The sequence below is a fragment of the Doryrhamphus excisus genome, chromosome 10, assembly GCF_030265055.1.
Source record: "Doryrhamphus excisus isolate RoL2022-K1 chromosome 10, RoL_Dexc_1.0, whole genome shotgun sequence".
NCBI classification, from domain to species: Eukaryota; Metazoa; Chordata; class Actinopteri; order Syngnathiformes; family Syngnathidae; genus Doryrhamphus; species Doryrhamphus excisus.
This window is the reverse complement of record NC_080475.1, coordinates 1,940,883-1,960,997: the sequence shown is the minus strand read 5'-3', so window position 1 is coordinate 1,960,997 and position 20,115 is coordinate 1,940,883. Positions and strand designations below refer to the sequence as shown.

The window sequence follows — 20,115 nt, the reverse complement described above, 5'->3', positions numbered from 1 at the left end:
TGCATGCTATGGAGTATAAAAGTTCCCGCCAAGAGACCACTCTTGGCCAGACACCTACAGACCGCCATGCGTACTGTGTGTTGTCTGACCCCTTTGTTTTGCAAAGGTAATAAAAACTGCCAGAGTTATGTATTTATTTCAGGCATTCTCTATCCTACTTAGGATGATAGAAATTTTTTCCACAACAATTTGGTGTCAGAAGTGGGATTCCTTGGCTGATTGGATCTGGACCTGTGGCGGACAGCGACTGATCATCCTGGAATTAATTTTTTCCTCCAGCCTCTCTGTCAGTGACATTCAGAGATTTTCAGGGCTGACCATCCAGGACTCCAGACCATCACCACTGGAATCTCTTATCAAGAGTGGAACTACGTTTTTTTGATGGTGAGAATCCTGAAATAATTACTATATTTGAGCATTAGTTGCATGTTTATATGTAAGTGTTGTAGTGTTTCCCATATGCACATTTCGTCACTTGTCGGTATGGATAAGATCTCTGGAACATGAGTGAATCGCGTATCAGAGTATACTGGGTATACTTTCATGCTAATAAGAGCTCAGTAACAACATTGAGTGAGTTACGCATGGTATGGGCGGACAAGACCTCAATAATATAAAAAAGAAACCAAAAAATGTGTGAGTGAGTCGCGCACCATTGGGCGAACAAGACCTCTGTAACAACAAAGAGTGAGTTGCGCTTGTAGCTGTTTTGTGCTAATGAGACCTCAGTAATAGATTAATAGATAGTAATAGATTAGAGAATAGGAGTGAGCACAATTGTATATTGGATATACATTAATGCGAACAAAATCTTGAAGTGATAAAGAGTGGATTACGCATTATTCATTGGATACAGCTCGGCTTTGTCGTGGATTGTGCCGAAGGAACAACACGGATTTGGGGTGACGACCTTGTCTTAAGGGAATTGTGCACAACCGAGTGACATCTGTAAATATGGGAAATCTGGTAAACAAGCAACTATAGGTAAAGGAAAAAAAATGAGGAAAGCATGCATAAAAAAAAAAACACTAATATGGGGAACTTTTGAGAACAAGAGAAAGTGAGTTAAACAAAATAGAACAAAACAAAAATAGGTGAGATTTTTGTTGGGAATAATGGTTATAAGGGAAAACATCACATTGCATTGTTTAAAAGAAAAAATATTATTTGAGAGAAAAACAAAGAGCATTCAAGAATTGTGTTTAGGGCATGGACTCTTTGGGGGAAAAAAAATGAAAAAGGCTAAAAACCATTGAGAGCAGAGAGCACTGCTTGCAGCTAAGACTTGTAATGATGATCGTTACATAGATGATGAAGATCTGCAACACACACTGACATGAAAAGAACAGACAAGACTTCTCAGAATAGGTCTTCCTTCTTTTTCTCCTACAGTGCCTCAGTGTCTCAGAGTGGACCATGATCTTGATCGCACACCTCCACCCTTGCTCTGCCAACAACCTGACAACAACATCCTGATACAACAACATGCGCGATGAGTCCAATATCATCAGCCATGCCATTATGTCCAGTTTCATCTTCACCAAGACCTGAAGAAGATACATCACATGAGCTGTGTTCTAACTGCAAACGATCCCTTCCAGACATGCATTGTCGCTCGTATCCAAATGGATGCTTAGCAAGTATCCTGTGACTGACGGTGGAGACCATGAGTGGGACAATGGTGTAAGGAAGGCGTGTGGGGAGGCCATAACAGCCCTGCTTGTGTTTAGTGAAGTTGTCCCACTTTCCCTGACCACTGAAGAGTTCTGAAGATGTTTGCTGACATGGTGTTCACGGTGACGACAATCACATCACCAGCCACTAAAGCGGAATGTGGCCGAATTAGAACTGGATGGATCTCACTTTTGACCGGATGGATCACACCTTTGATGCAAGGACAAGCCATGTACCAGAATCAATGGGTGGCAACAAATGGCCATCTGCAAGGAGGACATCCAGAGAAGAGACTGGGACAGCAATATGACCCTGGCATGTGCAGCAAAGGAGACTTTGGACCAAAGACTTGATGGAGGACTTTCTTAACAAACATGGTGGAAGGAAGCAAGGAGGTGGGGCGTGATGGGATCATGCCTACTCTGACTCATCTGATGCCAAGGATGATACTGAAGTTGACAGTAACACACACACACACACATACACATCTATATGCTCTGTCCTTTTCTTCCTTTTGTTTAGAGTCTTGGCTTAAATAAGCCCCTCTTGCTGATAACTATGTAGAATATGATCTACTTCTCTCTTTTAGAATATGCTATAAGAAGACGTAGTATACAAAATATGGCAAGGTTATTTCTTTTCCTTTCTGATGAAACACACTTACTAAGAGTGACAAATTCCTAACCTCTCCAAAGTTGAATGGCAATTATGTTAACTTCGTTGGCCAATCAGGTGAAGTGGACCAAAGACAAGTCACCATTGGATTTTCTGTTTAAGAGAAAATTCAACTTCAAAAATTAAGTTTGTTGGCATATGGTGCAAAGGACCAAATGGCCTATTTTCTAATTCAGATGGAGGTGAAGCTTTAAAAACTGACACTGACCCTGATGTTCACACTTTGGTGAAGCAAGATGCCAATCAGCTGTATGCATATCAAAGGAAGATGCAAACTGGTGACATGAGTGCTCAACTGGTGGAGGAGGTTAAGAATGTACTTTCTCACACGCACGCACGCACACACACACACACACACACACACACAATTTATGCAAATTGATGCTCTGCAAGGTCTTCAATGCACATCATACCTTTCTATGGTGATGAGAAATTTGATAAAAGATATTGACATAGGGATAGCTGCTTAGGGAATGTTTATCTCACAAATATTTTGTTCTGGGCATAAGTGCTGCCTTGATGCACATTTGGGTTACTCAGGTACTGTGTTTTTTTTTTTTTTTTTTTGACGTCATGATTCCATTCCTCATGGGTCTCTATCTAAAAGAGACACAGTGACAAATGGAATAATGTGGGCCTTTTTTGTACAAGCATGCTATTTTACATTCGATTGGGAATGCAAAAACAATTTGTTAATTTATTACAGTCCGCAATTGGATTTTTTGAAAAGTGTTTTCGGCAAAAATACACTCAGAAAGGACTGTCCAGCTGGTTTTTCATTGTTGTGTTGTCTTGTTTGTCTGTGTGAGTGTGAGGCTGAAGCCATCCCTGACCATCACTTTGGAAAAAGGAAACAAATGTATTGCAATACAGAACAAACCCAATGATTAGTTTACTAATAGACACATGCAAAGAACACATTAGGCTGTTCTGCTCTTTTAGCATCAATAGGCATAAATTAAATCTGCTAAAATGTATAGTTCATTCAGAGTATGCAGAACCTTCATCTAAAAATTAGCTATTATGAAAAAGGCCTTGTAAATTAGGACAATCCGACTTTCAAAGGAATTTGGACCTTTTAAGTGTTGCAAATGACATCCTGACATGACGACTATGAGTGCGACACACTGACAGCAGGGTTCTTCATGGGGGACAGTGGACTGTGACAAAAATTTTAATTGACTGAAATTTAAATGTGTTAATTGTTCTTTCAGGGTTGTTCTTGTGTTGTGGGAAGACATAAACTACTATGAACTATTCCAGCCTAACCTTCATTGTTCCACATTAGGAAAGCACATTCTCCTGGAGGAGGAGAAGACAAATGTCATATGTGGCCGAAACATGACATCTTTTTTGTTTAAAACTGTTTAACAGTACTAACATGTACTAACATTAACACTGTAACACTTGAGGTCATTCACACACCTGGCAGGGTGTGTCATCGTTTTAACTTCAGTTTGTTCCACAGGACACTTCTTCAGGATCCAGAGTTTGAATTGTTGAACTTTGTTTGATGTGTCCTGCTTCACAGATTACTGTTTGCAGATGTATAAAAAAGATAACCATCATTTGACTTTACAGGGAACTGCCAATGCTTTTGGAAGTTGACACATGGGAAATACATGTGTCAAAAGGGGGGAGATTGTCATTTTGTTGAATAATCATCGTTAAGAATTGGACATGATATATTATTTTTTGCTAAAATTGGTTTCTCCAAAACCAAAGTGAGTGAAACAAAGGTAAGGTATGAGTTCTAACATTAAAGGTTGATAATGATCAGTGATCAGCAGTGGCATTGACACTCCATGGATTGTACAACATGCTGAAGATTTTGGTAAGTTACTGTATCTTGTTTTTCTTTTTCTATATTACTGTATTCGGTACTTTGCCTTCCATAGTGCCAATGTGTCAAATGGTTCTTTGAAACCCAAATTTCCAGCTGTGAGCAAGGAACACTACTACAGTGTGACAATGCAAATTCAGGCAGAGACCAGAGGGTGTGTTGGTTTAAATTCAGTGAAACCTTGTATTGTTTGGCAAAAACTTAAATGCAGAGGGTGGATGTTAAAATTAAAGTTAAAATCGATATTGGTGACATGATGGCAGAGTGGTTAGCACTGCTGTCTCACAGCAAGAAGGTTTGAGAACCTTTCTGTGTGGAGTTTCATGTTCTCCTCATGCTTACGTGGGCTTTCTCCTGACGATTAGAAAATTTTAAGGCTCATTTACAATCAACGTCAATGGCCAAAATATGAACAAAGTGTCGTATTCAGTCAGACACTACATGATGGTTGCCTTCTGCTCTCGAGATTAGTCATATGTAGAGAACACATCTGACATGTATGGCGTAGATGTAAAATGTTGTGTTGCTCATTAATTTCTTTCTATGTTCTTGGTGGGTGTCGAGTGACCTGACATCTGTTGGCCCTGGGGGCCATGGAGAGGACGTGTTGGAGTTCCAGCAGAGGGAAGACTCCACTGTCAGCGTGGTCAAATGAGAGACCTGTACACAGATCGGTCAAGGCAGAAACACTAGAGGACTACAACTACAACCAGAACAAAAGAAATGTCCATGACGCACTCAACCGTCTCAACTGCGTGTTTGGATGGAGTTCACGAGTTTGCACCGCAAGCTCCGGCAACCGAAGAACAAGTGCTTCAATCAAGAGGATTGGCTGGCTGACTGACTGATTGAATACAACACAATAGAACAACAGCAAGCCATCAACAGAGGCACAAGGACTTCGACATAATTTGGATTCTCATTGGGATCGCGGGTAGGCTGGAGCCTATCCCGGTTGACTTTGGGCAAGAGGATGCACGGTCTGCCAACCAATCACATGGCAGACACCAAATATCAAATTGAACTGACTGTCGATCAACACCTCCAGCATCTATCGTAACAATTGAACACATTATAACACGGTTTTCCACATTCCTAACTTTCACGATAATTAATTTACTGACAACCCCGGTCTGATGTTTGTTTATCTGTAAATGTACTGTAATTTGTGATTAATTAATAATCAAAAGGGAGGAGTGTGATGGGAAAATTTATATTTCACAGGTATACATAGGTTACACATTGTTTGAATTACTTTACGGCCTTTTGTGGCGCTTCAACATTTGCATCCGAGCACATCCTGCTGTCCCTTCAAAGATGGTGGCACAGCAGGAGGCTATCTGTAACCTGGGGTTAGGGGCAGTGTCGGAGGAGGTCATTCTTTGATCAAAGCTTTACCTTCATGGGACAAGGGGACATCAGGATGTCCCACCAAATGGTTGACCCTAGGGGGTTACCTCGCATGGGTGTGACAAACCGTGCCAGAAGAAAGGGTGTGTAGACTAACCCCCATACATGAGGGTGGCATCGGGGGAGTGACCAGAATGTCTCTTTTCTCTTGTAATGTAATTCATTTGCATGCTATGGAGTATAAAAGTTCCCGCCAAGAGACCACTCTTGGCCAGACACCTACAGACCGCCATGCGTACTGTGTGTTGTCTGACCCCTTTGTTTTGCAAAGGTAATAAAAACTGCCAGAGTTATGTATTTATTTCAGGCATTCTCTATCCTACTTAGGATGATAGAAATTTTTTCCACAACAAAACCGGAGTAAAACCCACGCATGCACGGGAGAACTCCACACAGAGATGGCTGAGGGTGGAATTGAACTCGGGTCTCCTAGCTGTGAGGCCTGTGCGCTAACCACTCTCCACCGTGCAGGCCCGTTTATATCTCAAATGGTTTATTTAGTCCTATTATGCCTACTACACTGGATAATACTGGTGTAAAGGTGACTATAGGGGTGTTAGTTCATGTCTAGAAGGCTCTAATAAGGTTAAAAACAGTATTCAGGTCGTAAACAGGTTTTCTATGCTGGAACTACCTATAATAAAATTATTTTATTTATAAAGACATTCCCTTATCACGCCCAGGTCTGGAACCAATTAACTGTCACTGTTACTTACAGCCCTACAATTCTAAATCAAATCATAAATTTCAAAATTATAAATCACAACTAAGATTCTAGAAGCACAATTTCTTTAAAGCGATCATATTAGCTTGAGCACACTGTTTCTTTGTAAGAGTTTATTTATCAAACACCTTCCTCCTTCCTATGGGCAAGCAGACACTGAATGTTTGCCAACATTAATTTCCTAGAAATTCACCCAAACTACATTCCCGCCTGGCTTTACCCTCTTCAGTGTACGCGGACGTGCAATACCCTAATGTGTATAACAGAAGCCCCCGCAGTGAAATTTGTCATCATCTTTGTCTTCACAACAGCAGCGCTACAATTACATAAACACACACATGCCCGCACACACGTACACAGAAAAGCATTCATGCACTAGCAGTTTCCTGCCCATCGCTACCGTCCTGAACTGACACAAGCTGCTTTCCGGACAAACGATGATTTCCCCTGTTTGACGCCTTGAAAAGGCTGTAAAGAGGTTGGCGGGGGGGCTAAAAATAAATACAAAACAAAACACTGCACATGACACGTGGAAATTAGTCAAGCTTCCATCCTCTTCTTCCACTATATGGTTGAAAGAAATATTGGGAACAAAGGAAAAGGACTGGTTTTGAAGTGTTTACAACATAGATATTAGTAATGGTAATGGTAATGGTTTTATTTCATTTGAACATGCATCAGATTACAATTGAATGCATCCCATAATCAGTTCACAGTTCCACATGTCCAAAAGGAGTAGGAAGAAGCAAAGCTTATTAAATCCTACCCCTACATCTGGTACTTTTACAATCAGTAACTGTTACATTTGTTCACTTCCTGCTTTCCTAATATAGTTTCATTTTTTTGTTTTTATTTTATTAAATAAATTAATAACAAATAATAATAATAATAAAATATTATTTTATTTATTTTTTAATATTTAATATTTAATATTTAATATTTAATATTTAATATTTAATATTTAATATTTAATATTTAATATTTAATATTTAATATTTAATATTTAATATTTAATATTTAATATTTAATAGTTAATATTTAATTTTTAATTTTTAATTTTTAATTTTTAATTTTTTATTATAATGTAGTTCTTCCCTCAGATCATATTTCTCCTCTTGTAGAGAAGTATTGGATGACATTTTTAGGTAATTAGTTGATTTTATTTGAATGGATGGCCAAAAAAATGGAACAAAAATAAGCATCAATAAATCCTAGGTTATCACAAAATTTTAGGGGATTTTTTTTTGGTACTAACTGCATATATATATTTTTTTTGACGAACACATGTGTTAAAACAACACCTACCCCTTTGGAAATCTGGATGTCCAGCATAAAAAAGTGCACATGCTTCTCTCCTTTATTCAATGCCAGCTTCTTGGTTACCACGGCGACCAGCATGGCAGTGCAGGCTACACCCTGAAACACAAATTTTGTCCATTAGTAACATACTCCGCCTGTATCCTCAACAAATACATACAGCGGAGTGACCCGACGACACAGAACTGATGCTCCTATTCATACCTCTTATGGTTTTGTCCAATAAATCATAACCTTGTATTTACACAGAGGGTTCCGCAGTTAAACACAAGACTGTTTGGCACTACTATAATAGTGCAGGTTTCCTCTGAGAATAGTTTGCTGCTATTGCTGGGCATCAGATGACAGAATGATGGAGAAGATTAAGATGGACCACAAAACAAAAATACACACACACACACACACACACACAGACAGAAACACAAACATACACACACTGTGGATGCACTGCTGGAACCCATGACCACGACAAATAATAACAAAAACATGTTTTACCTTTTTTCTCTTCAGACTGCATCAGAAAAAGAAAGGAAAGAGTAAGATCCAGCATGAAGGAAGTGTTTTGGATTCCAAGTCAAGCATTTTCGACATCTTATATATATATTTCTTTGAGATAATAAAATACTTTCTTTGCACAAAGCAAAATCCATAAAGAGGTGCTTGAATGCGAGAGTCCGAACCAAACACTTTTGGGATGACCGAGAATAAAATCACAGATATCTTGTATTCATTCATTAATTTTCTACAGCTTATCCTCATGAGGGTTGCGGGGTGGTGCTGGAGCCTATCCCAGCTGTCTTTTCTTTCGGAATGAGGTGTATACAAAGGTTACATTCTTTCCGTTTGAGCAAATAACCCGAATGGAATTGGAATATTTGGGTCCATGTATACGTGGCTAGTGTCATTTTTTTCATGTAAATTGAGGGAGTAAAAGCAGTATCGGCCACAAATATCGGCCCAAGCAAAATCGGTAATAGAAAAAAATCTGTATCAAAAACATATCAGTCGATCCCTCCCTTCCTGTAGGTGTAGAGATCAGGTGTGAAAATACTTTTCTTTGTATATATTAGTACACTACAAGCTTTTATTTTGTCAAACCCAAGGGAATGAGTCATGACGTAACATTCCTTAAGCGCTGACTCAGCACTTTCCTCCATCTCGCAGGTGTAATCAGTGCTCCAGTCACACTGGCTCCCACCAACGCTCCACTGGGAAAAAGACATTTATCTTTAGTGGTGGGCACAGGTTGGCGCACCCCTCTTGTTGTGGTGCTGCCAATGGCAATAAAAGCACCTAAAAATGGATGGGATGGAAAGCTTTGCCTTATAAGGGGAGAAGCTTATAATAAGCAAGGGGAGATGGAGGCATAGAAAAGATTGTTTTCCACTGTGCTACTGAGGTGTCTCAGCCAGAACCATTCCCACAACACATCATAACACAGTGGAGGTCACTCCTTACTCAATGTTGACCTTTTACTCTATTTGTTTTATGCTAAGCCACCGCCCTGAGACGCTCTTTTAATCCCTGTGCACACGGAAATATTCCTAGAATTTATTTTGAAAAAAAAATCGAATCGTATCCAATTAATAAATACAATAAAAAATAAAAACGGCCTTATTTCTTCAATTTCTTGTTCATTTTAATGGCTGGTACCACGACAAATATGTTCCCTGAAGAATACTATGAACACTGGGGAATTTTGCCCATCATCCACAATCCTTATGTGAAACATGAACACATATTTCTTTCCCTTTTCTGTGCATTATAACTAGGGATGTCTGATAATTAAATAAAATTATATGATATTATAATTATTATTAATATAATTAATATTTATTATATATATAATGTATATTATATATAATATTTAAAAATATTTTATAATATAATATAATCATAAAATTATTATTAATATAATTGTTATTAATTATATATATATAATATATTATATTCATTCATTCATTTTCTACCGCTTTTCCTCACAAGGGTCGCGGGGGGTGCTGGAGCCTTATATTATATATAATATTTAAAATAATATAATATAATATAATATAATATAATATAATATAATATAATATAATATAATATAATATAATATAATATAATATAATATAATATAATATAATATAATATAATATAATATAATATAATATAATATAATATAATAATCAGTACCGTAAAACAAAGCAGGGTAATAAGGGACAATTTTCAGGACAATTTTAATTTTAAATGTAATTCTGCCTTTTCATGTTAAACAGGAAGCTGCTTTGTGTTGTTTTTTTTCAAAGAAGCATATATTCTTGAACAAATTGTTCAAAAAACATTTTCCCCCAAATTGTCCCTTATTACGGTACCGATAATTATCGGACAGATATCAGCATAAAAATTGATATCGGTCTCGGATTTTTTTCCCGATCATGAAAATCAATGCTAAAATCGGCATATTGATTTTCGGCAAAAAAGTCAATAACTTATAAATCCCTAATTATAACACAGGAAAACTAGTTAATTTCAGCTAGCTTACAATGCTGCCATTGAGATACAACTATTTCCACTATGAATCCCTCTGAAAAAACCTCTAACAACGTTGCATCGTTTGATATACAGTACACAATGTGCATTAACACATACAATCATGATAACATGTAATAGTTGCAGTATCTTGCCGAAATGTATTTTCCCGGCGCATTTATACACATACTTATGTTAGTTCTCTCAACAGCAACAACGACAACACTTACGATCTCTTTTAATCCCTGTCCACACAGAAACGTTCCTTGAATTAATTTTGAAAAAAATGTGTGCCAGATGAATAAATACAATAAAATAAATTAAAAACGGCCTTGTTTCTTCAATTTCTTGTTAATTTTAATGCCTGGTACCACTACAAATATGTTCCCTCAAGAATACAATGAAGATGGCAACATGGATTGCCTAACAGCACTGTTATTTCCTGTAACTCTTAATGAGACTCCTGCACCTGCTCCAAGCTTTCTGGGCAACAAGCAATACATTAGAACGTTAGAACATCACTCAGTCTCCTCCATGTTATTACACATGAGGTATACTGCTCCTTTCTCCGTGTGCCAGCACAGCAAAACAGATCTTAATGACATCAACATTTTACACACGACGGAACATCCTGTATGTGCTTCTTATCAAGCTGGTTGGCCACAAAAGAAACATTGTTCAGCACAAGTGAAACTCAGATAAGGCATCTCTGAACTTAATCCTTCATCTTTGTATGAAAGAAAGTTACCATGACTCCAGTGAAGAGACACACCGACTTGCCACAACGAGTATGGGGTGCCACGTCGCCGTAGCCCACCGTGAGGAAGGTGATGGCGATGAGCCACAAGGCTGTTTCCATGTGATCGGTGGACCCTTGCGTCTGCCTGCACGGGATGACGGAAAAAGCAACAGTTGACAAATTACAGTGGATTTTTTTCCATCTTCTGTATTTACTGCATGGTTCATGGTTGCAATGCAAACTTGGTGGAACTTCAACAGAAAGTGTTCTCATCACAACCGATTCCAAACAGTTTAGTCGTCTTGTCAAAGTAAATTAGATCTTATTTCATTTATTTTGAACAAATTGAAATGCTCAACCCTGCAGTAAGGCTGAAACACGTCGAAGAACAAATTGGCTCAAGAATGAGAGCTGATCAAAAAAGTGTGACAAGTCAAATAGACCATCAAGGTTTAAAGAGGAATGTTAAACAAAGCATCACAGGAGGGTTCGTGCATGTGTGGGGCCGGACACTAGAAGAAAATGGTACATATAACAACACCAAAGTCTGTCAATGTCAACCAAAATTCATGCACTCATGGGTGCTGGAGCCTATCCCAGCTGTCTTCAGGTGAGAGGCAGAGAGAAGTAGTCTGTTCCTGACTTTAGGGAACTTTAAAAGTAGCTAAATTCCCAACAACGGCTGAAATACTAGAAAAAAAACTGAAAAAACTGAACTCTCAAGAGGTGCATGAGTGCCGTTCAAACTTTGTGAAACTTTAAAATAATGGTTGTTTATTTATGATGAAATGTTTGCACTCTGTGAGATGATAAGATTTTTTTATTATCATAAAAAGAGAGTTATGGACCCAACAGTATCTCACGTTATTCATTCATTCATTTTCTACCGCTTATCCTCACGAGGGTCGCGAAGGTGCTGGAGCCTATCCCAGCTGTCTTCGGACGAGGGCACATATAGACAAACAACCATTCACACTCACATTCATACCTATTGACACAAGAACATGCGAACTCCACACAGAGATGGCTGAGGGTGGAATCAAACTCAGGTCTCCTAGCTGTGTGGCTTGCGCCCTAACAACTCAACCACTGTGCAGCCAATATTTTATGTTCCGCATATATTATTCATGATTCTTAAATGTCCTGCTTGTTTTCAGATTAGAGCCCCCTAGATGACATAACACCCCTATAGTCACCTTAACACTTGTGTTACCCAGTATGACATCCATTCATTTTCTACCGCTTATCCTCACAAGGGTCGTGGGGGGTGCTGGAGCCTATCCCAGCTGTCTTTGGGCGAGAGTCGGGGTACACCCTGGACTGGTGACCAGCCAATCACAGGGCACATATAGACAAACAACCATTCAACTTAATTTCATTGACTGCTTTCTTGATTATGCTGGTCTTTTGTTTTGATTTGCAGAAATCATGAACAGTAGCCGTTTTGCATCAGAGTTTCAGATAATTATAAGCAGCTGGTAGAAAAAAAATGGTCTGGTCATTCCAAAATTTCCTGATAAATCATATTTTGAAATAGAAATGTTGACAGTTGTGGTCTGATGTCATTCAAGGGCCCACTTTGACCAATGGGGGGGCCAGGTGAAAATTTTCGGAATTCATACCAATGGACAAGTTGGACAATTTTACCTCTGATTCGTTCATATCCCAGAATGGGTGGAATTGAACCCGCGTCTAGCTGTGAGGTCTGCGCGCTAACCACTCGACAGCCGTGCAACCTCTTGTTGAGTCTTTGTAGCAAAATCGAGAGCTAGGTATCCACTCTTTCGTCTGCGAATGATGCTGAGACTAGCATTTAGCTAGTTAGCTAGCTAGCTAGTATCAGTGGGCCGAGGAAAGAAGTTTCGGTCGTGTTTTAAATCATCAAAATACGGCAAGATACTGCAACTATTACATCTTATCATCAGTGTACTTCAAACGATGCTTCATAGTATTCGAAATAGGTGTATCCCAATGACAGTATTGTAAGCTTGCTGAAATTAACTTGTCTCGTGTTTTAATGCACAGAAAAGGGAAATAAATATGTGTTCATGTTTCATGTAAGGATTGTGGATGATGGCCAAAATTCCCCAAAAACCGGCAGTTCCCCTTTAAGACATAAATGAGGCTGTGTTTGCCCGGGAAGCAAAGCGAGTGGCAAAAAGAACGTAAAGTAACGTTGACCTTCATGTGACCGTGGGTTACGGCTGCAAAACGTTAAGTTCAGGCCACGTGTATTTGTTAGAATATAAACATGTGTTCCATACCTCTCACACAGTGTCAGCATCCAGGATGCTGTGAGCCAGAAGAAGAGGATGAAGACGAGCAGGGTGCGTGCAGGGTACTTGTTCATCAGTACCTTGAGTACGAAGCGAAAGGTAAAGTTGATATTGTTGAGCGAACCGATGCTCCTATAGGAGGCGCTCAGCAGCACTTTGCTGTGCAGTAACACGGCTCTGTGCACCAGGTACAAGCGCAGGAACATCAGCACTGACAGAAGCAGCTCCAAATCCACCAAAGTCTTACTCTTATGGTCAGAATCACACAGTGGAGATGAGGAAGAGGAGTTGCAGTGAAGGCACACCTCCCAGTAGGTGCCGACGGGATGGATAGCACAGACCAATAGCTCAAGCGTGATGACAAAGATCCTGTGGCTGGTCATGGCAATGCGCCAGTCCACCTGGTTGTGGTCTGTGATGAAAAGCTGAAAGACATGGAGAAATTATTGGAAGAGCTGTTAGGGACAGAAAAAAATGAAAATTTTTGACAAAAATAATATATTGCAATATATCACCACCACCCACAGGGACTGTATGGCTGAAAAAATGGCGGCAACCTGCTGAAACCAATGCACAGACTGAACCCTCTTGTTTGTTTGGAGGCGAGATCGAGCAATCTTATAATAATAAGGAGAGCTGGGATAGGCTCCAGCACCCCCCATGACCCTTGTGAGGAAAAGCGGTAGAAAATTAATGAATGAATGAATAACAAGCTATAAGTGAACTCATGATGAGCTTGGATTCTGACTCTATAATCACTATTATCATCACGCAGCACCTTAACACTCAAAAGGTACATTGGCTAGTAATCATAAAATAACAAACAGCAGCCATTATACCTACTACCCATAATGCATTACTCCCAACGGAGTTTGCTTTTTTGTATAGTGCGAGGAGCTGTGTGAGACTTTCAAGTCAATCCAACTCCAAGGGGTCAACGCCATTACATAAAATAAGAAATTGAAGATTTCCTATAATAATATTGTTGGGTAATCCTGAATATTGTGAATATACATTGTGGCATAGTAAGCTACACATGTTTGACACTCTTACTGTTTGTCCCGCTTGTCCTTATCTCTTCTTTGCATGTGCAAGGACCCCCCCTCCCCCCCTTATATCGCACCTATCCCTTCTAAGCACATTTTCAAAACACTGTCATGCAGTATAGTTCAGGGCGTATGACCTTCTGCGGTTTTTCTTTTGTAAAGCGCATAATTGGACATGCATGCTGTGAACATTAGAGTGATGAGAGAGTGTTTATTCTGTTTAATTTCAAGCAATTAACTTTGTGTATTGAGTTCGCACACAATGTGGACTGGAAAAATGTTGAAGCTCCAAACAATGTGCCTAAGTCTTTTCACCAGGGGTTGCTTAAATATATATAAATATGGTTTAAAAAAAAAAAAAAAAGATAATTGGTGTTGAGACTACCCTCTGTGGACCGAGACATTTAACAATCCTCGTGAAAGCAAGTTGCTATGGCGATGTACAGAAATCAAACCAGCGTTGAGAAGGAATCCAAAGTATCAGACACAGAGTGAAATCCGGCAAACTCACCCTGATGTCCTTATAATGGAACGCTATGATTAAGATGAGGAGACACCCAGTAGACAGACTGATGGAACAGTTGATGAATAAGGCAATGGTTGAACCCTGGGAAGAAGAAAAGAAACAGTCTTGTGAAAAGACAGCAAAGATCTGATTTCTCTCAAGTCATGTCAATCCAATATAATATCCATCAATCTATTTTCTATGCCGCTTATCCTCAAGCTGACTTTGCGTGAGTGCACATATAGGCAAACAACCATTCACACTCACATTCATACCTATGGACAATTTGGAGTCGCCAATTAATTTCAAAAACCCACGCATGCAAACTCCACACAAGCAGAGAATCGAACAAATTAAAATTAAAATTAAAATTAAAATTAAAATTAAAATTAAAATTAAAATTAAAATTAAAATTAAAATTAAAATTAAAATTAAAATTAAAATTAAAATTAAAATTAAAATTAAAATTAAAATTAAAATTAAAATTAAAATTAAAATTAAAATTAATTTAAAAAAAAAAAAACCTTAAACTATATTATGAAAGCAGGAAGTGAACAAATGTAACAGTTACTCATTGTAAAAGTACCAGATGGAGGGGTAGGATTTAATAAGCTTTGCTTCTTCCTACTCCTTTTGGACATGTGGAACTGTGAACTGATTATGTGATGCATTCAGTTGTAACCTGATGCATGTTATAAATAAAACCATTACCATTACTGATGTATTTACCATGGGTCTATAACTTCCATTCAGAGCTTAAATATACACACATCCATATAAGACTCCATACCACCTTCTTCTCTCATTACCGTCAGTGGAAGTTCTGATGTGAAGTGTACTTAAATGCAATTTACAGTTAAATATAGGTCATTACAATCATTCAACATTGAGGAAACTTGAGCATTTGGGTGCTACGGTGGACGGCCATTGGCATCCCACGCCTTTTTCCTCCTGTTTCTGCCATAGCACATGCACACGGTGTCTGTATTCCGTCAGGGTTCTAATTAGAAAGACTCCACAAGAGGCTGAACATTTCACCACATTCCATCCAACTTAGAGATCAACAGCATGTTTCCTGCCAGCTTTCTAAAAGTGTTGTTGTAATGTTTTCCTGTTGGAAATAGTCATTTCGAGCCCGGTGAGCTTCATTTTGGGTTAACCTTCACACAGATTGTTTCTCAGAGTCTCGAGATGAGACATCAAAATCAGAAGGTCGGCCCATCCCGGGCACTGCGAGAGGAAAACGTAATGAAAATCCAATGCAAAGGTTCTTGTCTGGTTGGTTCGTAATGTAATAAATAAATGCACGCCAAACAAAGTTACATGCATCTGGTGTATTGAATGCTGACATACTGCAAATTACACCCTATTGCGGTCCAATGCAGTACAGTTTTTTATTTAGGGAATTATAGGACCATTTATGTAATTACTTTTGTTTCTTATATGTGATTTATATGAATCTCAACAAAAACACACCTAAAATGAAAGATTATACCTCCAAGTCCCTCCAACAACCTAAACACAACATACACTGACTTCCAGACCGCCCATGCAAACAGTCACATTATACACTAAATGATGCGGAAAGTTCACCTTAAGTATTCTGAGGGTAATCTCGCTTCAGGGGAAAAAGGCAAAATGTGGAAAAATGGTCCAAAAATAGCCCTATTTTCGTGCATAACCATTAGAGTTGGGCTTAAAATATAACTTTAGTATGCTGCCATTAACTTTAATAGGCCTTCTGCTCACTCTTACCCTGCAGCATTAATGCATTTGAAGTGGTTTTAAAAAAACAAAAGCAATCAATGCATTACTTAGTATAATGATTATGAATGGCTAAAAGGCTTATAACTGGGGAAGGGACACACTCAAGACCATAACAGTGCATGTACGTAATGTAAAGCGCAATGCAGACAATTGTTATATATTGCATGCAGTATTACAATCACTCATAATTTGGCATGAGCTTCACATCAAGGTGATCTAATGTTCCTGCATGATGGGAAGATGTTTCCATGATGGAGCCTGCCTTTGTTATCTTCTGAGATCTGCATGTTAATGGCATGACGTTGTGCGTCTGGAAGTGGACTCGCTAATCAAAGACCCTGCGCAGGTGACGCAGGGCTCATGCTGTCTGCTCGTTAGAAAGGAAGTTGTTATGACAAGAAACAGAGTGGGAGGTTTTCTGCATCCATTACAGTACTATTAGAAACTAAATATAAAAAGAAATGATTCGACAGTCATTGTTACTACTTGTAGTAGTAATAATGGAAAAAAAACTAAAAAAAAGAGATAGTGTTGTGTTGCTGCTGTTAACTTCTAAATAAAATGTGTCTACTCTCAGGGCATTCACTTCATCACAACTGGACCATTCAGGTTGTCTTAGGGTTTCGCCTCTCAGGCTTCATCAGTTGATGCTCAAAGACTAGATAGGACAGCTCTAGTCTAGTTCATGCTGGAAAGACTAGGTGTGACAAACACCATTCAGACTAGATAGGACAGTTCTAGTCTAGTTCATGCTGAAAAGACTAGGTGCGACAAACACCATTCAGACTAGATAAGACAGCTCTAGTCTAGTTCATGCTGAAAAGACTAGGTGTGACAAACACCATTCAGACTAGATAGGACAGCTCTAGTCTAGTTCATGCTAAAAAGACTAGGTGTGACAAACATCATTCAGACTAGATAGGACAGCTCTAGTCTAGTTCATGCTGAAAAGACTAGGTGTGACAAACACCATTCAGATTAGATAGGACAGCTCTAGTCTAGTTTATGCTGAAAAGACTAAGTGTGACACATACCAGTGAGACTAGATAGGACAGCTCTAGTCTGAGTCCAGTCCTATCTGGGACTATCAGTTCATGCTCAAAGGCTAGGTGGAACACACGCCAGTCAGACTAGATAGGACAGCTCTAGTCTAGTTGATGCTCACAGACTAAGTGGGACACACATCAGTCAGACTAGATAGGACAGCTCTAGTCTGAATCCAATCCTATCTAGGCTTAATCAGTTGATGCTAAAAGACTAGGTGAGACACACATCAATCAGACTAGATAGGACAGCTCTAGTCTAGTTCATGCTGAAACGACTAGGTGTGACACACACCAGTGAGACTAGATAGGACAGCTCTAGTCTGAATCCAGTCCTATCTAGGCTTAATCAGTTCATGCTGAAATGCTAGGTGGAACACATGCCAGTCAGACCAGGTAGGACATCTCTAGTCTAGTTGATGCTCAAAGACTAAGTGGGACACACATCAGTCAGACTAGATAGGACAGCTCTAGTGTAGTTCATGCTGAATAGACTAGGTGTGACACACACCAGTGAGACTAGATAGGACAGCTCTAGTCTTGTTGATGCTCAAAGACTAGGTGGGACACACACCAGTCAGACTGGATAGGACAGCTTGAGTCTGAATCTAGTCCTATCTCAGCTTCATTAGTTGATGCTCAAAGACTGGGGGGCACACGCCAGTCAGACTAGATAGGACATCTCTAGTCTAGTTGATGCTCAAAGACTAAGTGGGACACACATCAGTCAGACTAGATAGGACAGCTCTCGTCTGAATCTAGTCCTATCTGGGCTTAATCAGTTCATGATCAAAGACTATGTGGGACACACACCAGTCAGACTAGATAGGACAGCTCTAGTCTGAATCTAGTCCTATCTCAGCTTCATTAGTTGATGCTCAAAGACTGGAGGCGCGGTTGCACATCAGTCAGGCCAGATAGGATAATACATTAAACTAGTCTGTAAACTACCATGTATTTTTCAGTAGGTTTTTATATACTTTTCTCAGGTATTTTACATGTAAACATTGTTAACTTACAGTACTCTTAACAATGTTAATAGGCATGATCATTTTTACCTGGTCTGCTATGTTTATGTATGCATGTTTTCATAAGTAAACTATTGGTTGGACTTGAACATAATAAATAGTAGATGCACATACCGGTGTATAGAGGAAGGGACACATCTCAGTATGGATGATCATGAGCAGTATTCCGAACAGAGCTGCACCCAAAGACAGCGCGCACAGCCGCTTTTTGTCCTCCAACAAGAACTTTCTGCCCCGCAGTCTGTACAGGTCGTCTCCTTCCATGTGAGCCGTCCTCTTCACTGGAAGAGACACAGGCACGGACACCTCAGCAGTTTCCCCGCCGTTTCTGTTGATCCCACAGTCCACCTTGGAGTTGACTTGCATGGCGCGCTTGGTCATCTCCATCTCCAGAGCACAAATGAGGAGGCCGCTCCTACTTGTCGTCGGACCCCGATGATGGTGATCTTCGTACGGCGTGGTGGCCTCCAGTCATAATGTCATGATGCGTTCAAAGTCCTCATCTCGTTTCACAGACTCCTGGAAGACGTGTGTGTCCAACAGTAAGCCTGTAGAAAGACAAGAGGCGCGGCATCGATGTTGTTTACACACGCACACACATAGCAGTGACTGTGTTATCTTATCGTATTTGCATGCGTTCTCATTTATGGGCGTGCTGCGTTATGCAGGATTTACGCAGCATACGTCAGAAAGTCACTCCAAAACACGCCACTTGTTATTTTCCCCACCTTTTAAACAAATTAAGTTCAAAACAACACAGTTATGGACGTTGATGTTCAAGCCTGTACCCCAAGTTGCTCACAAGTAAGCTAACCTAGGCCATAAACCGTAATGAATAAACGCCAAAGCTACTTTGAAGATATTTAAACAAAGTACATCACTGTATATGTGACATATATTTCGTCTTGAAGAACAAAATAAAACACTTAATAAAACACACTAATGATAGCTTTTGGACACACCTGCCGGTTAACTCGCTGTTATGTGTCGCTTCAGTGTTAAAGTTTCAACAGCAGCTCCACAGTGACCTCTAGTGGAGGGAAGATTTAATTGATAGCAAATGGTACGCTCCAATATTTTCAACCTCGCAGCCGCTTGAGAAAAATAAGGGAAAATGAAATTATTTTTATTTCCGCCACTGAAAAAAGGTTACCCCAATGGTAAGTCATAATTATGAAATAAGATAGTCAAAATTATGACACAAAATGTTATAACTGTGAGATAAAAAGGTCGAAATTATGAGATACAAACTGCGCATGTGCCACAGGTGCCGCCTTCTTTACTTTGGAAAAATGGCGACACACTTGTAAGCAATAAGGTGTGTATCCAACTGAACAAGAATGCGGCCGCGGACAACTCATTACACATGTAGCAAACGTCGATCATTTACAAAAGGCACATAGTATACCCACCCAAAGTTGTGTCGCCATTTTTGCCCAGTGAAGAAGGCGGCAACCTGCAGCACATGCGCAGTTTGTGTCTCCATTGTCATCATTAAACATTATACATACATTAAAAAGGTAATAAATTTGCATTTATAATGTCAATTTTGTTTGT

At 39.3% G+C, this 20,115-nt stretch overlaps 1 protein-coding gene across 5 annotated transcripts in view; it reads right to left on the bottom strand.

Annotated features, from left to right (window-relative positions):
* The window catches only part of kcnn4 (potassium intermediate/small conductance calcium-activated channel, subfamily N, member 4), a 27,599-nt gene extending 7,484 nt beyond the window's left edge, over positions 1–20,115 (bottom strand). For 3 of the 5 annotated variants that reach the window (XR_009131887.1, XM_058085193.1, XM_058085195.1), the window contains exons 1-6: positions 19,521–19,608; positions 18,673–19,106; positions 14,727–14,822; positions 13,158–13,594; positions 10,903–11,038; positions 7,632–7,742 (exon numbers count right to left, since the gene is read on the bottom strand). Coding sequence is in view for 4 of the 5 variants with exons in the window: in XM_058085193.1 (XP_057941176.1) it covers positions 7,632–7,742; positions 10,903–11,038; positions 13,158–13,594; positions 14,727–14,822; positions 18,673–18,945 (1,053 nt within the window). In the remaining variant the exon portion in view is untranslated. Of the gene's footprint in view, positions 1–7,631; positions 7,743–8,152; positions 8,852–10,902; positions 11,039–13,157; positions 13,595–14,726; positions 14,823–18,672; positions 19,107–19,520; positions 19,609–19,970 lie in introns of those variants that run through there. The other 2 variants (XM_058085194.1, XM_058085197.1) reach the window with 2 other exon arrangements.